This window comes from Oncorhynchus clarkii, chromosome 20, assembly GCF_045791955.1.
Source record: "Oncorhynchus clarkii lewisi isolate Uvic-CL-2024 chromosome 20, UVic_Ocla_1.0, whole genome shotgun sequence".
Lineage (NCBI taxonomy): Eukaryota > Metazoa > Chordata > Actinopteri > Salmoniformes > Salmonidae > Oncorhynchus > Oncorhynchus clarkii.
In genome coordinates this window covers 54,338,223-54,354,378 of record NC_092166.1, presented here as the reverse complement: position 1 = coordinate 54,354,378, position 16,156 = coordinate 54,338,223, and the positions used below count along the sequence as shown (strand labels likewise).

At 42.6% G+C, this 16,156-nt stretch overlaps 1 protein-coding gene across 2 annotated transcripts in view; it reads right to left on the bottom strand.

Moving 5' to 3' along the window:
- Positions 1-16,156, bottom strand: part of LOC139376532 (ubiquitin carboxyl-terminal hydrolase 22-like) — a 45,520-nt gene that overhangs the window by 13,665 nt on the left and 15,699 nt on the right. For both annotated transcript variants that reach the window (XM_071119229.1, XM_071119228.1), the window contains exons 2-4: positions 7,516-7,648; positions 4,318-4,431; positions 744-845 (exon numbers count right to left, since the gene is read on the bottom strand). In XM_071119229.1, the coding sequence (XP_070975330.1) occupies positions 744-845; positions 4,318-4,431; positions 7,516-7,648 (349 nt within the window). The remainder of the gene's footprint in view (positions 1-743; positions 846-4,317; positions 4,432-7,515; positions 7,649-16,156) is intronic.

The following is a 16,156-nucleotide window of genomic DNA, read 5'->3' as shown; positions in this document are numbered from 1 at the left end:
ACAAAAAGACAAATTGAGATTTGCAAGCGCGTGAGAGAGCGTGAACGTTTAGCACCTAACAGAAGCATACTGCGATGCTGTTTAACACCACTCATCTCCAACTCTGTCTGAGCTGCTCCATAGCTGTGTGGAGGAGTGAGAATTAAAGAGGGATGAGTGAGAGGAGAGGAATGTCTTATTTCTCCACTGGACAGCACTTTCTAAATCCTTGATCAATAACATACTACCTCTCTCTCTCTCTCTCTCTCTCTCTCACACACACACACACGCACACTTTCCCAGATAAACACATTTTTCAGACACAGCCAACAGAAGTCTCTGCAATGAGATTAAGGAGAGACTGGGGGTTCTATCCGCCCACAGACATCACACAGTCTGTACTGCAGATGCTGTCATCACACTGAGCCTCATAGGAAATGAACTACGCCCATATAGAGAGAAGCAGACTAGAGCTGTTTGCCCTAGTCCTCTCCACTAACCCTTCTGTGTTGACAGGTCTGAATGGACCAATATGGCGGGTTCAATACGACAATGGCTCCACAAAGCCTTATAATTTCCATCTGCCATATTGCTTATCCCATTATTGGGATTCTTCAGATTTGGAAATACAGAAAGGGGAGAGGGTATGGGCTAGGCAGGGGTAAGAAGCTAGGATAAGGGACCAGGGAGTTTGTTTTCAGATGAGGCACAAGACAACTCTTGCTGTAGCCAGACAGTGCAGCACTGGGAGGAGGAGCCCTTACCGATGGTGCAGTTTGTCGTCATTTTCCGACGCTTTGGATTGTGCCGCAGCAGCTCCAGCTCTCGTTTGGTGGGCTCCCACGTCGAATACTTCTCCCCTACACCTGACACACACACACACAAACAACAGGAAAGAAATCAGTAAAAACAACAAGTGCAAGGCAGAGAGCTAGAGAGAGGATGTGAGAACTTAGATTTAACTAGATCGGTTGCTTTACCTTAAACCTGAAGGGAGGGGAACAGGAAATAGGGAAACCTACAAGGCCAATGCAGTGGAATCTCTAGAGAATATGCATTTTACATATACCAGAGGTGCAGATTTTGGTCCCAAATATTGCAATTCTACTTGCGATCGTCAAGTTCTGCCACACCGATCAAACCATTTCTGTACGAACCTTGCTTTGTACACTGGGGCATTGTCATGCTGAAACAGGAAAGGGCCTTCCCCAAACTGTTGCCACAAAGTTGTAAGCAGATAATTGTCTACAATGTCATTGAATGCTGTAGCGTTAAGATTTCCCTTCACTGGAACTAAGGGGCAAGTAACATTCTCCTGGCATCTGCCAAACCCACTCCAGCCAACGCTTGGCATTGCGCATGGTGATCTTAGGTTTGTGTGCGGCTGCTCGGCCACGGAAGACCATTTCATGAAGCTTCCGACGAACAGTTATTGTGCCGACATTGTTTCCAGAGGCAGTTTGGAACTCGTAGTGAGTGTTGAGGCCCAACGATTTATTTTTATACGTTAGGCGCTTCAGCACTCAGCGGTCCCGTTCTGTGAGCTAGTATGGCCTACCACTTCGTGGCTGAGCCATTGTAGCTCCTAGACGTTTCCACTTCACAATAACAGCACTTGAAGTCATTGTGGCAAACCTCTTCAAGGTTAGGAGCATTTGTCACAAATGAAGTGGTAAACTGCCACCAAATCACCCAAGAATGAGAGTTCTTTCGAACAGGACAGTACCTGTTTGTTTGTTTCTCCGTCCTGGTTCACCCAGGCCTTAGGCGAGGTCAAGGATAGCAGGGTTCGGTACACGAATCGGGTTCTCGGTAGGTCCAGGTCCAAACGCCAACAGGTAAGTCCAAAACAATCCAGCTCATACACGGTAAATCCAGCCAATTTTATTTTTATTTTTTTTTATTTTACCTTTATTTAACCAGGCAAGTCAGTTAAGAACAAATTCTTATTTTCAATGACGGCCTAGGAACAGTGGGTTAACTGCCTGTTCAGGGGCAGAACGACAGATTTGTTCCTTGTCAGCTCGGGGGTTTGAACTTGCAACCTTCCAGTTACTAGTCCAACGCTCTAACCACTAGGCTACCCTGCCGCCCCAATCTCTATTGTCTCTATCTCTATTGTTCATAGATCCTTCCAGCACTCTCTCTCTTCCTGGTTTTTCTTGACCCGTTATCTGTGGGTCGGCTCCACCTTCTGAGGGTTCCCCTTGCTTATGGGACTTGTAGTTTTGGCGGTCGGCCATTTTGTGGTCTGTAGTTCTGACAGGGGTGGCCATTTTAGTGATCGGGCAGAGCCCGTTTATTAGTTCTGCTCTCACATATCTGGCATTTATCACTTGACCCCCTTCTTTGCCACATCATAAACAGCTCAATGCTTGTATCACAGCGAAGAGCTGCTGGCAAATGCACGAAAGTGCTGTTTGAATGAATGCTTACGAGCCTGCTGCTGCCTACCACCACTCAGTCAGACTGCTCTATCAAATCATAGACTTAATTATAACATAATAACAAACGGAAATACGAGCCTTTGGTCATTAATATGGTCAAATCCGGAAACTATATATATAAAAAAAAAATGTTTATTCTTTCAGTGAAATATGGAACAGTTCCGTATTTTAGCTAACGGGTGGCATCCACAAGTCTAAATATTGCTGTTACATTGCACAACCTTCAATGTTATGTCATAATTATGTACAAATCTGGCAAATTAATTACGGTCTTTGTTAGGAATAAATGGTCTTCACACAGCGAGCCAGGCGGCCCAAACTGCTTGCACGGAACGCAAGTGACAAAATAAATTAAACTAGGGAAATTGTATGTTAGCAGGCAATATTAATTAAATATGCAGGTTTAAATATATACTTGTGTATTGATTTTAAAGAAAGGCATTGGTGTTTATGGTTAGGTACACATCGGTGCAACAACAGTGATTTTTCGTGAATGCGCTTATTTTTCCACTATAATTTGCAAATAAATTCATTAAAAATCATACAATGTGATTTTCTGGATTTCTTTTCTAATTTTGTCTGTCATAGTTGAAGTGTACCTATAATGAAAATTACAGGCCTCTCTCATCTTTTTAAGTGGGAGAACTTGCACAATTGGTGGCTGACTAAATACTGCCCCACTGTATATATATCTGTCTTTCCTGAGCTTTACTGGCTTAGGAAACTGAGGACCCAGAATATTTTATACAATGTTGCAATTTTGCTAGCATGAGCTTCTGGCCAGACCCAAGTTAATAGTTGAACCAATGTTTCAAGTTAGTTGCAGACAGGCCATGCACAGCCAATGTGATTTATTGGATATACATTAATTTATGGATATTTTCTACCTGCAGGCTGCAATGTTTTTATTTGTTGTCTTTATAGTTTTTTTTTTTTTTACATAATTGGCAATGACAATAGAAGTTACAAACCTAAAAGCTATCACTTTCATTAATACAATTTTAATTAGCCACATGACAATAACAAAGACATTATTAGAAATTAAATTAAACTGTTGCACAAAAAAAATTGCACATGAAAACCATAACTGGCACGCAGATCAGGTAAAAGTGGTAAGATAAATTGAAATTCCACATCAGAAAAAGGTTGCCGCCTCCTCGTGTAGCCAATTATCAGCAGTAGGAGAGGTATGGGGATGGTCGGGTCAATTTTTCTTCTTCTAGTTATCTTGATATCTGGCTGTCCCTCTTGTTTGTGTCTTATTTCAAACAGTACGCTTAAAGCATCAGACAAGTTCGATGCATATAGGGTGTGTCTATATGGAAAAATACACATTTAAAAAAAGCTGAGACACTTCACACCACAGAGAAAAGGGGATTTTCGTAGCAGGTTAGGGGTGCATTTTCACTAACCCTTTTCCTAACCTTAACGTCTATCTCCTAACCTGCTATCGAAGTGGTGTGAAAAGAGTGTTTCCCAGATTTAGCTAGCAAGCGATTAGCATTAGGGGCAAATTTGTAGCTTGCTAAAACCAACTTACTAGCAAATTACACAAAAGAATAGTATACGACAGAAAACATGTGGATTTATATTAAGACGCAAAATGGAATCTCTCTTTTTTTTTGAAAAACGTGTTGACTGCATGCTGTTGTTTGGTCAATGCATGCATTGCAGAGTGAATATTGAGCATGAGAAACTGTCTGCTTGAGTAACAGGGGGCAGGGCTTGGTGAATGGGATTGGGAACAGGCCAAAAGAGAGAGCGAGAGAGAGAACGCTAAACTCGAGCAATAAATCAAAAGTTTAGAAAACAAAAGCTGTGGTTATAACCGAGGTGTCACTGTATAAGTCAGAGGGCAATACTGAGGGATTGAATAGGGGAAAGAACTTACCTTGCAATTTCCACGCTTTCCTTTGTTCCTCTTTGGCAATCTGTTCCATTTCTTTGTCGTATATGTAGTCTTGGCACACAAAGCAATATATACCTCCATACAATAGATCTATAGCTGGAAGAAAAACAGAGACAGAAAGAGAATGAAGTGACAAATGATAAATGGGGAGGAAAAGGAGGTATGAAACAGCTCAAGGCTACATTGGAACATTCTGTTCATTTGTAGCTCTGGGGTGCATCCTTAATGGCACCCTACTCCCTATTTAGTGCACTACTTCTGACCAGGGCCCAGTGCACTACAGAGGGAAAAGGGTGCCAATTTGGGTCGCAAATCCAAGATCAGTCCTGGAGAAAGGAGTAGGCAGCTAGCTAGCTCTCTATCTCTGCAAGGCCAGCTTACGCGCTGACATCTTGACTTTCTGATAACATCCTTTGGCGTAGGAAAAGATCCGGGGCGAGCGGGAGGGATTATAGTCAATGTGACGATGTGAACACATCCCCGCTTGATAATGTTTGGATAAATGTCTATTTATGAATGTAGTGTAAAGGGCCCGTTTTCTAATACAAGTTGTCAGCCATCGTTGACATCTTTTACACCACTTCAATCTGAAAAATCAGACTTTTCACCGTCAACTCGTCAGCTACCACGCATGCAGGTACCCACAGACAGAGGGATAGAAAGAGGATAGAGCCAGGTAAAAGCTGCACCTCTCCCTATCTCTCTCCCCCTCTCATATCCTCCTCACCTTCTCAGCAGCCGCAGCTCCAATACCTGTTTGCAGTTCCCATGACAACCTGCCTATGCAATTGGCTGCTTGAGGCAGACAAAACAATCATTAGGTGTATGTGGAGAAAGCACGGGGCATGCAGGTTGCGTGTATGTCTAAATGATCGCCCAAATGATTAATTACGGTATTAAAATGTGGATAGATACGGTGTTGACTGGTGTCCCAGCTGTGACCGAATGTATTGAAATGTCAGACTGGGCCCTGCAGGTGTTGGGGAGTACCAAACTGCAGCTAATAGCAAAGAGTGGAACATCAAGTCTTCCTGTGGATTCAATTCACACACCAAACCAAATACAACCAGTTTTACAGCTGTAATATGTTGTGGATATTGGACATAAGTGTATAATGCTGTCATTGCAGTGACAATATAACTTTCCTGCAGATTGCCACATCCACGAGGGAGGCAATTCACCTAAAAATCGGGCACAAAAATAGGATGGAGAGACTGAAAAAGTAAAACCCTAGCCTTAGGACTCAGATTGAATAACAGCCACACTGTTAATGGCACAATAAGAGCTGGAGAGAGAGAGAGAGAGAGAGAGAGAGAGAACAAAGTTGCGTAACAAGGTGAGACTTGCGAGAGAAGACAAAATGAAAATAAACCCACAGACCTTCATGTAACCATGGGAACCGAGAAAAAGGAGGGAGAGAAAGAGAAATAACCCGATACAGGGAGAAACATAACACGAAGAGCCAAAATAGAGGAAGAACAGACCAAACATCTGAAAGGAAGAAAGAACCCCCAAAAAATTACTGGAAAATGAAGGAACTGGTTTATCTGAATTCTGTTGGGTTTTATTAAGACATGTTAATTACTCTGTGCACTCATCTAGTGAGATCGGTCATTCTTTTCTTCTCCTCCTGCTGTAGCGTAAATCTATCTATGCCCTATAGGCTAATAGACCCGGGCTGCAATGCACGGAGCTGCTCAGGCACATTTGTGCAACAGAGAATCAGCAACCCCACTGGTGCCTAGTGCCTATGTGGCCAACTACACAGGCGACATTCAATAGCCCCTGGGGCATCAGTCCTGGCGTGTTGCATTGTGTTGCAATTATGTTGCGTTAGGTTGCATAACAGGTTGGTGATTTATGTCGCCATCAGCTCCATCCCTGATGTGGTACAGCGACGATAACCCAACAAGGTTTGATGACACGTTCATCTTGACATTGGCTCATTTGGGGTTCTGCCACCATAAAACCCCTAGAGCTGAACAAAAGGACATACATTTTTATTTAGTGGGTGCTTATTACCCTCAACAGTATAATTAGCTACTTAGCGGCCTTTGTTTGGGCCCCGTGTGTGAATGGGGGCGGAGGAGGGGCAGCCGAGGCCTGCCTAGTTCAGCGAAGGGGGTAATTATGAGTCTTTAATGTTTCAGGACCTGGCAGGGGGCGGAGTGTTGTGGTGGTGCTGTACAGGTCTGACGTGTCAAATATGAAGTAAGACAGAGGAGCAGAGCGCATGTTCTATGTTAGAGGTGTGCCGAGTAGTCGGACAAAACGAGTATCACAACGGATATGGACAATTTTGAGGATACGATTATGATCCAAGAATTTTTAGTAATTATCCGTGCTCATTTAAAAAATATATATATATATATATTTTTTTTTAATCGGGTGCTAGCACGCTTCTTTCTCATGTCAGGCAGTCATGTGTGAGGTTCTACGTGGTCTAAATAACTCAACTGGCTGTCTGTAAAGAGAAGGGCGGGCTGTACGTTGATCCTGCTGCTCTGATTGGATAAAGTGAAACTGTATTTCTCCGTACACTCGTGTCATAATTTCACCCAATCACTTTTCCTTGCATGTTTTTCGGTTGAGATTGCTGCTGCCTGCTACCATGATAAATTACACGACGAGGATGTTTGCTATGAAGCTATCAACGTGAATAATATTTTACAAGCGGGGCAAGGGTAAGTGGGAAAAAAAGACGAATCCGCATTCTAACTGGTTGACAGCAAACTTGGCTTCCCGCTGCAAGTTCAGACACCCCTCTGTGCGCTGCTTATAATCTGCTGATTTTTTGCAGTGAGAACGTGCAGGGAGGTATCTTGCCAATATCTACTTAGGCATATAAATAAAAATAAAAAAAACACTTCAGTTTTGTACAATCAGGAGTATCATCCGATCCGACTATCAACTGTTGATTTGAGTATAGGATGACCAGTACGGCCATGTCGGCACAACACTATTCCTATGGCTTCCCCTCTGTGAGGGCAGTGTAGAGCTGGTGTGGACTCAAGCTGTGGTCCATAGGATAGGAGGAGAGCTATACTACAGCACCACCCAACCTGATAGGACAATGAGCAGTTTGCTGTGATGTTCTCAAGCGTTTGTTGCACTCGTGTGTGTGTGTGTGTGTGTGTGTGTGTGTGTGTGTGTGTGTGTGTGTGTGCGCGCCTGTCTTACCTAGATTGTGTCGTTTGTTTTTGGCGTGCTCGTGGATGTGTTTCTTGGTGAAGCAGCCGAAGAAGACGCAGTAGAGGCAGGAGTGGAGCCGGTTCAGGTGGGCACCGCACATGTGACAGACACACGACTTGGCCTGCGGGGGACGAGAGAGGGCCACAGGTTGAGGATCACTGATAGAAACCAAAAGTGTCATCATCACCATCAAACTCACAAAGATTCAGGTCGGTCAATCAGACTGGATTTATCCAGTTTATAGTGATAGTCGGCAGCCGTGTTAGAGCCTAATGGAGCGAAAGTCTGCCGTGAAAAGAGGATCAAATTTACATTGTTGTACTTTACTTTCTTTTCACAAAAGACAAAACAGGCTGAAGAGAACACTTAACATCTCTGGGACACATGATAAAACACCACATCCATTTTGTCATGGAGAGAGAAAGCCAGCGTGTCATTTTCAGCTGGCGTGTGGGTGTTTGCTTATAATGTCCTTGCCTCATCTCCGCACTTTTGGCAAGGTGAAAAAGATCGCTAGCTTCCACACCTGCCAAACCCCTCCCCTGACATCATCAGCCTGGAGATCACAAGTCCGCGACACACAATGTATTCTCAATAAAGAGAACCCATTAGGCATCGTATCAATAACACAGGTAGGCCTACAACCAGATCTTGAAATAGACATCGATTTGTGGTTCCCTTTTCTTTAGGCTGCCTTTAGGGTAGCCTTCCTGTTACAGTTTCTTTGATGTAACATTTTGCACTGAGCCCATTTCGGCGTGGCAAGCTGTCCTGCCAAGGTGACCCCCGGTGACATGCCACCTGAGTGAGCTGAGAGATTATATGTGACACATGTTCACACCATGACCGTTGCCTCAGCCAAAATCAGTTGGTGAAGTGGAAGCACAAATCACACACACAGAAACGGAGAGGAGAGAGAGTGCACGCATGAGAATGAAAACACAGACAAGACAAAAACTCGCGAATATTGGAAAAAGTTAAAGCATCAGTCAATTAAAATCATTGACGTAGTAGTACGTGATCAAAGGCACCAGCAGGCTACATGTTAGCCTTTCCCATTACATAACCTGGCCTATTTAGCCCCATGCCATCATCACCAAGAGGCCGTGATTATATCCGGTTCTAATTCCGTATCAGCCAATTAAAATTGTCAACGTAGTTGGACACGATAGAACACTTCTCCATGACAACCTCCTTAACGGCAACCAAACGGCCTGCTAATCAAAGTTAGCTAAAAAAAAAACGCAAAAAACGCAATAGGTGTGTCCAAAACTTTGACTGGTGCTGTAGATTCAATGGTTGTAAAGATGGGGAAAGGGCTGTCCATAATAAAAAGAGATGCTCTGCTTTTTTGACACCACATTCCAAAAACCAAATCCCGAAGGCTCTAGTTTTGTCTTATCTTGATTATTGTCCAGTCGTGTGGTCGAGTGCTGCAAGGAAAGACCTCGTTAAGCTGCAGCTGAACAACAGAGGCTTGCTCTTTATTGTAATCAGAGGGATGATATAAATACTGTGGCATGCCAGTCTCTCTCGGATAAGAGTTGAGGAAAGACTGACTGCATCACATTTTTTTAAATTTTTTTACAAGTGACATTAATGTGTTGAAAATCCCAAACTGTTTGCATAGTCAACTTACACAGCTGACACACATTTACCCCGCCAGACATGCCACCAGGGGTCTTTTCAAAGTCCCCAAATCCAGAACAAATTCAAGCATACAGTATTATAGAGACATTATTGCATGGAACTCCGTTCTAGAAGTCGACCGATTATGATTTTTCAACGCCGATACATCGGCCGATTTTTTAAAAATGTATTTGTAATAATGACAATTACAACAATACTGAATGAACACTTATTTTAACTTAATATAATACATAAATAAAATCAATTTAGCCTCAAATAAATAATGAAACATGTTCAATTTGGTTTAAATAATGCAAAAACAAAGTGTTGGAGAATAAAGTAAAAGTGCAACATGTGCTATGTAAGAAAGCTAACGTTTAAGTTCCTTGCTCAGAACATGAGAACATATGAAAGCTGGTGGTTCCTTTTAACATGAGTCTTCAATATTCCCAGGTAAGAAGTTTTAGGTTGTAGTTAATATAGGACAATTTCTCTCTATACGACTTGTATTTCATATACCTTTGACTATTGTATGTTCTTATAGGCCTTTTAGTATTGCCAGTGTAACAGTATAGCTTCCGTTCTGCTCTTCGCCCCTACCTGGGCTCGAACCAGAAACACATCGACAACAGCCACCCTCGAAGCAGCGTTACCCATGCAGAGCAAGGGGAACAACTACTCCAAGTCTCAGAGCGAGTGACGTTTGAAATGCTATTAGCACGCACCCCGCTATCTCGGGAGTTGATAGGCTTGAAGTCATAAACAGCGCAATGCTTGAAGCATTGAGAAGAGCTGCTGGCAAAACGCACGGAAGTGCTGTTGGAATGAATGCTTACGAGCCTGCTGGTGCCTACCATTGCTTAGTCAGACTGCTCTATCAAATCATAGACTTAATAATAACAACATAATAACACACAGAAATACGAGCCTTTGGTCATTAATATGGTCGAATCCGGAAACTATCATTTCAAAGAAAAAAAAGTTTATTAATTCAGTGAAATATGGAACCGTTCCGTATTTTATCTAACGGGTGGCATCCATAAGTCTAAATATTGCTGTTACATTGCACAACCTTATGTCATAATTACGTAGAATTCTGGCAAATTAGTTCGCAATGAGCCAGGCGGCCCAAACTGTTGCATATTCCCTGACTCTGCGTGCAATGAACGCAAGAGAAGTGACACAATTTCACCTGGTTAATATTGCCTGCTAACCTTTCTTTTAGCTAAATATGCAGGTTTAAAAATATATACTTCTGCGTATTGATTTTAAGAAAAGCATTGATGTTTATGGTTAGGTACACGTTGGAGCAACGACAATCCTTTTTCCGCGAATGCGCACCGCATCGATTATATGCAACGCAGGACACGCTAGATAAACTAGTAATATCATCAACCATGTGTAGTTATAACTAGTGATTATGATTGTTTTTTTATAAGATAAGTTTAATGCTAGCTAGCAACTTACTGCATTCACGTAACAGGCAGGCTCCTCATGAGGCAGGTGGTTAGAGCGTTGGACTAGTTAACAGTAAGGTTGCAAGATTGAATCCCTGAGCTGACAAGGTAAAAATCTGTCGTTCTGCCCCTGAACAAGGCAGTTAACCCACCGTTCCTATGCCGTCATTGAAAATAAGAATGTGTTCTTAACTGACTTGCCTCGTTAAATAAAGTTGTAAAAAAAAATATATATATATATATATATATATACACAGTGCCTTGCGAAAGTATTCGGCCCCCTTGAACTTTGCGACCTTTTGCCACATTTCAGGCTTCAAACATAAAGATATAAAACTGTATTTTTTTGTGTGAATCAACAACAAGTGGGACACAATCGTGAAGTGGAACGACATTTATTGGATATTTCAAACTTTTTTAACAAATCAAAAACTGAAAAATTGGGCGTGCAAAATTATTCAGCCCCTTTACTTTCAGTGCAGCAAACTCTCTCCAGAAGTTCAGTGAGGATCTCTGAATGATCCAATGTTGAACTAAATGACTAATGATGATAAATACAATCCACCTGTGTGTAATCAAGTCTCCGTATAAATGCACCTGCACTGTGATAGTCTCAGAGGTCCGTTAAAAGCGCAGAGATCATCATGAAGAACAAGGAACACACCAGGCAGGTCCGAGATACTGTTGTGAAGAAGTTTAAAGCCGGATTTGGATACAAAAAGATTTCCCAAGCTTTAAACATCCCAAGGAGCACTGTGCAAGCGATAATATTGAAATGGAAGGAGTATCAGACCACTGCAAATCTACCAAGACCTGGCCGTCCCTCTAAACTTTCAGCTCATACAAGGAGAAGACTGATCAGAGATGCAGCCAAGAGGCCCATGATCACTCTGGATGAACTGCAGAGATCTACAGCTGAGGTGGGAGACTCTGTCCATAGGACAACAATCAGTCGTATATTGCACAAATCTGGCCTTTATGGAAGAGTGGCAAGAAGAAAGCCATTTCTTAAAGATATCCATAAAAAGTGTCGTTTAAAGTTTGCCACAAGCCACCTGGGAGACACACCAAACATGTGGAAGAAGGTGCTCTGGTCAGATGAAACCAAAATTGAACTTTTTGGCAACAATGCAAAACTTTATGTTTGGCGTAAAAGCAACACAGCTGAACACACCATCCCCACTGTCAAACATGGTGGTGGCAGCATCATGGTTTGGGCCTGCTTTTCTTCAGCAGGGACAGGGAAGATGGTTAAAATTGATGGGAAGATGGATGGAGCCAAATACAGGACCATTTCTGGAAGAAAACCTGATGGAGTCTGCAAAAGACCTGAGACTGGGACGGAGATTTGTCTTCCAACAAGACAATGATCCAAAACATAAAGCAAAATCTACAATGGAATGGTTCAAAAATAAACATATCCAGGTGTTAGAATGGCCAAGTCAAAGTCCAGACCTGAATCCAATCGAGAATCTGTGGAAAGAACTGAAAACTGCTGTTCACAAATGCTCTCCATCCAACCTCACTGAGCTCGAGCTGTTTTGCAAGGAGGAATGGGAAAAACAGCTGTAATCGCAGCAAAAGGTGGCGCTACAAAGTATTAACTTAAGGGGGCTGAATAATTTTGCACGCCCAATTTTTCAGTTTTTGATTTGTTAAAAAAAGTTTGAAATATCCAATAAATGTCGTTCCACTTCATGGTTGTGTCCCACTTGTTGTTGATTCTTCACAAAAAAATACAGTGTTATATCTTTATGTTTGAAGCCTGAAATGTGGCAAAAGGTCGCAAAGTTCAAGGGGGCCGAATACTTTCGCAAGGCACTGTATATATATATATATATATATATATATTTATTGTTTTTTACATAGGCAAAAATCGGCATCCAAAAATACCGTTTTCCGATTGTTGTGAAAACTTGAATTCGGCCCCCCAAAAATTTTCATTTAAAAAAATTGGCCATTCCGATTAATCGGTCGACCTCTACACCAGACACCTGTGATCCACCTGTATTGTGAATAGACCTAGGCTACATCTTGATTAAAACATTTTATTAATAGAGATTTATCATTCAAATCAATTATTACTATTATGCTGTTATGTAGTTAGATTGGTGAGTCAAATCGATTTCATCACTATATAATTGACTCATTAATGCATGGCTCTCTCTTGAACTCAAAAGAGCTGTCTGGATCAAGTGCCATTCTGTGACTGGCAAATATGGCAGAAAATGTGGGTATCGTGACAACAGGATTCTGCACTGCAGTACAGCTGCTCTCAGACTCCCTCTCTCCTTGGTCTGTCCCAGACTCACAGCCTGCCCTCTCACACCCCCGTCGTCATACATCTCTCCTACACTGCTCACTCTCCCTCTTCTTTCTTCATTCCTTTCCATCTATTCCTCTCATCATTCTCTTCACTTTCTCCATCTGTATTTTAACCAGTATGGATGCATTCTCTATCCTCTCTCCCATTCTCTTTTTTCCACAGTCCCCCATCCTTTCCCGCTATCCCTCCTTCCCTCCTCTGTAGCAGGCAGGCAAGGCAATGTTGTCAGCAGTCTTCCCAGTTGGTGTTGATATGCTATTAGGGGGTGCATCAATCACAGCCTCGCCCGTGACCAGACCATCTGATAAAGAGAGCTGGAGACAGATCAGATCAAGGCCTATCTAAATGCTAAGTTCATCATTACAACCTTTGTAGGACCTAGGCTTGGGTGGCATCCAGATTTTCATATTGTCATACCATCCTTCGTTCATACGGGGATTTACGCCATTAACGGCATAGCACACAAGGGGGCGCTAAAATGCAAGAAAAGCCTATTGGGCCTCTAACCAGACTACAAAATTAGCACAAACTAATAGCGAAATCACGTAGCTAAATGTTAACGAGCTAAAACTAACCTAAACTAATTGCAAAAACAGGCAAATCCAGTTTATAAAAATTGCTAGCAGCTACCAAATGTTTTTATTTTTCAACTGGTAATTAAAGTGTGCCTCCCATTCACCATTCAAGTGCAGGCAACAGGCTATATAAACATGTCATCCACAACTTTACAACGTGAGCTGGAGGCAGTATGCATTTTGAAAACATAATTTTTTGAATCTTGATTGTTTTAATTCATATTATGAGGCAAGTCTTACCTAATTTCAAAGTAGCCTACAGGCAAAATCCAACCATGGAAATGTGGAGACAATTATTTTATTTAGGTTTCAAGTTTAGGGAAGCTTGAAACATTTCAACTGTTCTGCGTGTGAGTTATGATTGTCATATGTGCATTTTTGTGGAACAGTTTCATTTCAATAATAATGTTGTTTTCGTTTCATGTGGTTAATCATAAAAATCTGAATGAAAAAAATCTAAAAGTTTCAAGTCAACTAATGCAAAACCACCAGCCATGTGGACACATTGATACACTGATCCATTCTGCCCCACCAAGCAAAAAGTCAGTAACTGCTAATTTGGTCAGAAATTAGTCATTTTTGCTAGATTAAATACACTGCTCAAAAAAATAAAGGGAACACTAAAATAACACATCCTAGATCTGAATGAATGAAATATTCTTATTAAATATTTATTTATTTACATAGTTGAATGTGCCGACAACAAAATCACACAAAAATGATCAATGGAAATCAAATTTATCATGGACGTCTGGATTTGGAGTCACACTCAAAATTAAAGTGGAAAACCACACTACAGGCTGATCCAACTTTGATGTAATGTCCTTAAAACAAGTCAAAATGAGGCTCAGTAGTGTGTGTGGCCTCCACGTGCCTGTATGACCTCCCTACAACACCTGGGCATGCTCCTGATGAGGTGGCGGATGGTCTCCTGAGGGATCTCCTCCCAGACCTGGACTAAAGCATCCGCCAACTCCTGGACAGTCTGTGGTGCAGTTGGTGGATGGAGCGAGACATGATGTCCCAGATGTGCTCAATTGGATTCAGGTCTGGGGAACGGGCGGGCCAGTCCATAGCATCAATGCCTTCTTCTTGCAGGAACTGCTGACACACTCCGGTCACATGAGGTCTAGCATTGTCTTGCATTAGGAGGAACCCAGGGCCAACCGCACCAGCATATGGTCTCACAAGGGGTCTGAGGATCTCATCTCGGTACCTAATGGCAGTCAGGTTACCTCTGGCGAGCACATGGAGGGCTGTGCGGCCCCCCCAAAGAAATGCCACCCCACACCATGACTGACCCACCGCCAAACCGGTCATGCTGGAGGATGTTGCAGGCAGCAGAACGTTCTCCACGGCGTCTTCAGACTCTGTCACGTCGGTCACGTGCTCAGTGTGAACCTGCTTTCATTTGTGAAGAGCACAGGGCGCCAGTGGCGAATTTGCCAATCTTGGTGTTCTCTGGCAAATGCCAAACATCCTGCACGGTGTTGGGCTGTAAGCACAACCCCACCTGTGGACGTCGGGCCCTCATACCACCCTGCTGGAGGTCATTTTGCAGGGCTCTGGCAGTGCTCCTCCTGCTCCTCCTTGCACAAAGGCGGAGGTAGCGGTCCTGCTGCTGGGTTGTTGCCCTCCTACGGCCTCCTCCACGTCTCCTGATGTACTGGCCTGTCTCCTGGTAGCGCCTCCATGCTCTGGACACTACGCTGACAGACACAGCAAACCTTCTTGCCACAGCTCGCATTGAGCCACTTGTGTGGGTTGTAGACTCAGTCTCATGCTACCACTAGAGTGAAAGCACCGCCAGCATTCAAGTGACCAAAACATCAGCCAGGAAGCATAGGAACTGAGAAGTGGTCTGGTCACCACCTGCAGAACCACTCCTTTATTGGGGGTGTCTTGCTAATTGCCTATAAATTTCCACCTGTTGTCTATTCCATTTGCACAACAGCATGTGAAATTTATTGTCAATCAGTGTTGCTTCCTAAGTGGACAGTTTGATTTCACAGAAGTGTAATTGACTTGGAGTTACATTGTGTTGTTTAAGTGTTCCCTTTATTTTTTGAGCAGTGTACATGATTAATCATGTTGACAAGTATCCTGCCTCTATTATATTGTGTTTTTGAGAAAATGGGGGTCATGTTAACAGTAACTGCATAAATTTACTGTGAAACCAATGTAAATAAAAAATAATTCTCAGTTCCACGCAATGAGCAGTTACTGCATTTTTGCTTGGTAGGGCAGCAATCCACACGCTAGAGAAATTAGCGTGTGGACCTCATAGCCGATAGGCCAATGTAGCAGTAGGACAATAACTTCTATTGGGCTTTCACACTGAGGATTGGTGATTATCAAATGGGAGATTGTTCAAATAACTTAATTTTAGTAACTATAGCTTTAATATATTATCATTCACAATGGATGTTAAAAACACTCCTACATTTCAAGGCAGCAGGCCAGGTACTATGTGTGCGCACCCCTTCAACATTATCAGGACAGAGAAATCAGTTTACCTGTTTATTGCTCACATTGAGCACTCCAGACAAAATAAATCTCATAAAGTATGGTTATGAAATGAACCAAAACTTGTTTGTTTCTCACAAATGTAGCAGGTTGTGAACTCTGCAAACAGCATTTCC